This window comes from Camponotus floridanus, unplaced genomic scaffold (assembly GCF_003227725.1).
Source record: "Camponotus floridanus strain SB8 unplaced genomic scaffold, Cflo_v7.5 scaffold28, whole genome shotgun sequence".
Lineage (NCBI taxonomy): Eukaryota > Metazoa > Arthropoda > Insecta > Hymenoptera > Formicidae > Camponotus > Camponotus floridanus.
Genome location: NW_020229414.1, coordinates 630134 through 636143, shown reverse-complemented (window position 1 = coordinate 636143; position 6010 = coordinate 630134). Strand labels below are relative to the sequence as shown.

Sequence of the window (6010 nt, the reverse complement as noted above, 5' to 3'; positions counted from 1 at the left end):
ATATACATATATAATGTGTATTTTTGTTTTTATAATCTTTTATAATCAATAATTTTATAATAAATAATTTTCTGGCTAAAATTTTAGAATATGTCACGTTAAATAAACTGTTAAATAAATTGTTGTAAATAAAAAAGCAATTTTTATAAAATTATTAACCAAAATTTATAATAACAATATATGACTCTCTTGATTTGTAATATTGAAGACAATTAAATATTATTCACATAAAATTGAAGAAAATATATTAATATAATACGCGTTAATGATTATTTCTCATTACTCACATAATCTAATAAACTTTTATTAGCAACTTTTATTTGAAAATTATATATATCTATTATGTATCATTTAAAAATGATTATCTGTTGTCTGTTTTTCACATGTTTAAGAAACAGATTAGGAACTACTGCAGGAATATTATATACTCTTCATAGTAGAATAATCACAGAACTTTATAGTTTCGAAAGAACAGTCATATCTAAATATATATGAATACATTTCACAGCTTTATGAATTTCACACTTATAGTTTTCACATGCAGCTTTAACTAATTTATCGATAATTTTAAGCGTTATTCGATAAGCAAAATCATATTAGAGCATAACATTAATATCTATGATTTTATATTGTATAATTAAATTAAAATAAACAATGTTAAAGGCTCCTCTAAATTAACAAATCAAAATGAGTAGTGAAAGGCAATAAAGAGTATGATTAAACGTTCAAAATTTTGTAAAATTGTACATTATCTTTACATTATTGTAAAAAATTATTCTGCTTAATATTTTTAATATTGAATACCTGTATATATCTCTCTAGAGAATAAATCTATTTATTATATTATATTATCTGTTATTCATGTAAGTAATTTTAATAAATTTTAGAATTGAATATAAAATATTATAGATATACTAATATATCACATTATAAACTATAAAATATTATAAATCCATGGGGACAATTATAACGCTGGGAAAAATATTGTTTTGTAATATTTTACAATAAAATTATTATATAGATATAATTTTATATAAAAGAATTTTTTACATTAAGCTTATCACAAAAAAATATTTAAATATCAAATTTATTCTGTATCACAATTATCCTGATTGACGTTAATTAAAGCGTTAATTAAATTGTCTTTACAATACCGCTCTCATTTCCTTAAATTTCACATCGCAAATATGCATTTTTTTCTTCTCAGAAGATTGGAAACTTGTTAGTTTTGCTCTCGCATTTCATTCAGTCGCATCACTTTTACAAATCATTGTCGTCGGCATCCTTATTTCGTATTCGTGTGCCAAAAGAACCTGAGTGTGCATTCAATCAACAGTAAACATTTTAGTGATTGCGTCTTTAGTATTAAGTCTTTCCGCGCGTTTCAGCTCTCTCTATTTACGCTTTAAGAGTACTCGCCCGTTGAAATTACCGGATGCAGTAAATGGAATTGCGTTACGTAGATAATGCTGTCTGTAAATTAACAAAACCGAATTTCATAGTCATATCATATTTTACGTTTTTTAATGAACTTTATATCTGTAGCTTAAGAAATATTCGGAAAACAGAATAGCTTCGCCAAAGGTATATATTGATATTATAAAGCGAAATTTGTTAAAGGTAGTAATAAAAGAAGTTAATTATCAGAAGTTGTAGAATTATTATAACAATTTTGTGTTTAAAATCTTCTTAAATAAAGATATTCTTTAACAGCAAACTCGCGATAAGCGATGAATAGTTAGTAAAATTTTATTCTACATTAAGAGTTATTATTTTAGATACTCCTAATATGTAATAATACTGCTAATAAAATAAATACACATATGTATACACGCAAATTGTGTATCTCAATCTTTTATTTCAAATTTTTATTTTAATATGATATAAATGATTTAATATCAGATTTTTTTTGTATAGATTTGGTTTAAATTATAATATTTATAAAATGATTTATAATAACAAGAAGCTACATCTAAATATATAATAAAACTTTTTTTTTTAATTTAAGGAAAGAATTCGAGTTATAAGTGTAAAATAGTTTCCGTTACAAATGATATTTTCTTTAATTCTAAATTTTATATATATAAAGTTATTAAATAGTGTAAATATATGTACATGTATATATATATATATATATATATATATATATATAATTAATAAATTAGTTTCAATAGCAATATGAGTCGAGCATCGATTATGACACATTTATTTACTTATTATACAATAAGAGGCATGAAACAAATAAAAAAATATAAAAATAAAAGAAGGAATAGCGAACGTTTCGACCCTATTTTAAGTCATCTTCAGCACAAATGTAATGTGGTAAAAATATAACAAAGGTGTTACATATCTGAATCGATGAGATAGAATGCCGTTCAAAGTAATACTAAATGTCTCGGTATCTCATTATCTTGACGATGCTTATGTAAAATAAAGGTGAAACAAAATAAATGCATAATGTAAACTAATGTATAATGGATAATGTAAACTAATATATAATATATAACATAATATACATAACTAATATATAACATTAACATATATATATATATATATATATGTGTGTGTGTGTGTATGTTTTATATGTGTATGTGTGTGTGTATAATTATATCATTACAAAATATTGCTGTGTTAGAAAGATAATTAAAATATTTCATTATTTATATTGCGCAAAATTAATATCATATCTCTCTACAGGAAATATTGTATCTCAAAAAAATTCTTAATAAAATCTTTTTATATATAAAAAAAATGTAACAAATGTGGAATAGCTCATTTTTCACCTAAAGATTATGTTAATTGTAATGTCATATTATTTTATATATAATATAAAAATTTATTTGCTACCAAAATAATTTTAAACAATATGTTTTTATATAATGGAAAGTATATCGTTCCCCTAAGTATCACTAATTATAAGTGAATTCTTGAAAATTTAATTTTCTATATTTTAATCGCATAAGATTGTGGTATCACATGAAGATCAAATAATCCCAATAATCTATGATTTATAGCAATCAGATACAGTGAAGAAATAATGATAACGCAGATAACTATATTCTATATTTTTCAACATATTACGACAGTCATTGGTTGGACATAAATTAAAGCACATTAAAAATGGAAATTCGCTCTCTTTTTATCACGATTTTGGTAGTCGCATTTGCTTTTCTTCATTATGGTACGTTTTACATAAATTTTTGATGATTTATTCGATAACATTAATTTTATAGAAATGACAAATTTTCAAATCAAGTTACAAGGATTACACGCTATATACATCTATTATAAAATCTAATTTTAAGAATCATCATAAATTTGTTACAGAATTAATATCAAAATTAATAAAATAGGAGATATTATTTTTAACATTCGTATAGTCAAAAAATTTAATTTTTAAATCTAATTAATTATTGTAATCTGTGAACATTTTTCTTGTTCTTGACTCCATTAATTCAATATATAATTGTATGCAAAAATATTTTTATTAAAATCTATTATTTTGTTTATTCTAAGGAGAGGCAAAGAGATGTTATAAGTGCGATTCGAGAACTAGTAAAACTTGTGTAAGCGAACCATCATGGAAAAAAGAGGTAGAATCATGTCCAATTAGAAGTAATTGTGCTACTTGTCATTATAGTAAGTACTAAGCGAATAAACATATATTATATGCAATGGTTTTTAATGCGTCAAGTATTTTAATCTTTCTAAAAGTGAGAAAAAAAAAAGAAATTTACTTGAGATAAATTTCTTAAAAATATAAGATAAATAATCCTATATTTAATATATTATATACAGAATATTATTTTTATAAAGTTATAAAAGTTGTATGCTTCTTGTATATTAATTAGGAATACATATATTGTTTTTGTCATTAATAACATAATTGATGCTTATGTGTATATTATAGATGTAACTTATATATATTTTTTATAACACATTTCCTTTATTTTATTTTATAACACATAACAATCTCAGAATTGTTAATAATAAATACAATTTTTTTCCAGAATTCTACAACGGTACTAAGGTTCTTATTCGCTCCTGTGGCACGAATAACTCTAGCTCTGTCCATTACCTCGATTTGGAATATTGTATTCTATGTAATAAAGATCTCTGTAATAATGCTAATATAATAACAGTTAGCATGACATTAGGATGCCTCGTATCGTTTTGGGCGATTCGGTTTGTCCTTACAAATTCGTATTAAGTATTTAACTCACATCATAAAAAACACATCTTTATAATAATATATTAACATATATTAAAAAACGATATGTGATATGATATGTTATATGATATTAATAAATATATATTAAATATTAACATATATTAAAAAATAAAGCTATTTAATGTAATATTTTTTAATATATTAACATATATTTAAAAAATATTACATTCAATAGCTTTATTTTTCTTTTATTTTACCTATATTAATTATTATATTATATCAAGAGACACGACAGGTTAGGCTTCGCGCCAAGTTCACGCGAAGCAACAGCCAGGCACTCCGTGTATCTATACGCGAATTGGATAGTTGAGAGTGCCTTAGATTATCATTTCTCATATAACAGCTAAACGGATCGAATTCTTACTAGGCTTAATCGATAGTTTGAGTTTTGAATTGTATAATAAAAATATCTTTAATTTTTTCCTATATGTATTGTAAAGGAAGGAAATATAATGCAAAATCTAAATGTGAAAATTGTCTTTTATATAATTAAAATTGGCAATATTAAACTGAATAACATGCTAATAAAATTAGCAACGTCTAGTTTTTTTAATTAAAATATTTTTTTATTTTATATTAATTTTTAATTTTTAAATAAATTTTTAATTTTTTAATTTAATAGTATTTTTATAATTTAATATTATTATTTACAAAAATTAAAATAACTATTTTGTACATGGCAACAGCGTTTTAAATTAAAATATTTTTATTTAAACTTGCACAAGTTTTTATTCTTAGCGCACTACAATTGTTATATAACCTTTTTTGTAAGAAATCAAAACTATTTTGCACATATACTAATTTTTTACAGTAATTTATATATTTTTAATTTAAAAATAATACTATTTTGTACATGGCGCGTGTACTTGGTGTGTTTTTCACCTATTTTAAAAAAGATTTTAGAGATTATATCATTTCTTTTTGTAAAAATGTAACACATGGCGCACGTAACGCTTTTCTTTTACGTTTTTTTTAAATAGTAAGTGCATTATACATATTTAGGGAATACATCAATGCATAATTATTGTTATTTTTCAACGAATAAATTCATGAAAGTATTGTACAAGTTATCTTACATTAATGATTTAAGAGCATATACACTAATGTATATATATATATATATATATATATATATATATATATAGAGAGAGAGAGAGAGAGAGAGAGAGAGAGAGAGTGGGGAGGGGGGGGAGAAATTCAATATATATATACATATATATATATATATATATACATGACGTGCGCGTAGACACACACACACTTACATTATTATATATATAATAATGTATATAATAATATATGTGTGTGTATGTGTGCAATTATTACGATAATTTAACCATCAGAAAGCTGCTGGTGCCATTTCGTGTTAAAAGGAACCATATATTTTTCCGACGACGGAGAGAACGATCGAGACGTTTCTTAAGAGAAAATTTTTACATTTAAACTTTACATTATATTTCCTCCGTTTACAATACTTGTAGGAAAAAAACTAAAGATATTTTTATTATATAATTCAATTCAAACTATCGATTAAGTAAAAATTCGATCCGTTTAGTTGTTACATGAGAAATGATAATCTAAAGCATCCTCGACTATCCGATTCGTGTATAGATACACGGGATGCCTCGTTGTTGCTTCGCGTGAATTTGGCGCGAGATACTACCCTATTTCTTGATATGTTATATGATATTTTATAATATATAAGATATGATTATTATATGATATATAATATAATAAATTAGCATAGATAAAATAAAAGAAAAATAAAGCTATTTAATG

At 23.3% G+C, this 6010-nt stretch overlaps 1 protein-coding gene across 1 annotated transcript; it reads left to right on the top strand.

Moving 5' to 3' along the window:
* Nucleotides 1-2865: 2865 nt before the first annotated feature.
* Nucleotides 2866-4251, top strand: LOC105249850. Its single transcript, XM_011255606.3, has 3 exons — nucleotides 2866-3181; nucleotides 3517-3639; nucleotides 4011-4251. Exons 1-3 carry the CDS (start codon nucleotides 3121-3123, stop codon nucleotides 4208-4210), a joined length of 384 nt encoding a protein of 127 aa, XP_011253908.1. The 5' UTR covers nucleotides 2866-3120; the 3' UTR covers nucleotides 4211-4251.
* Nucleotides 4252-6010: the final 1759 nt, after the last annotated feature.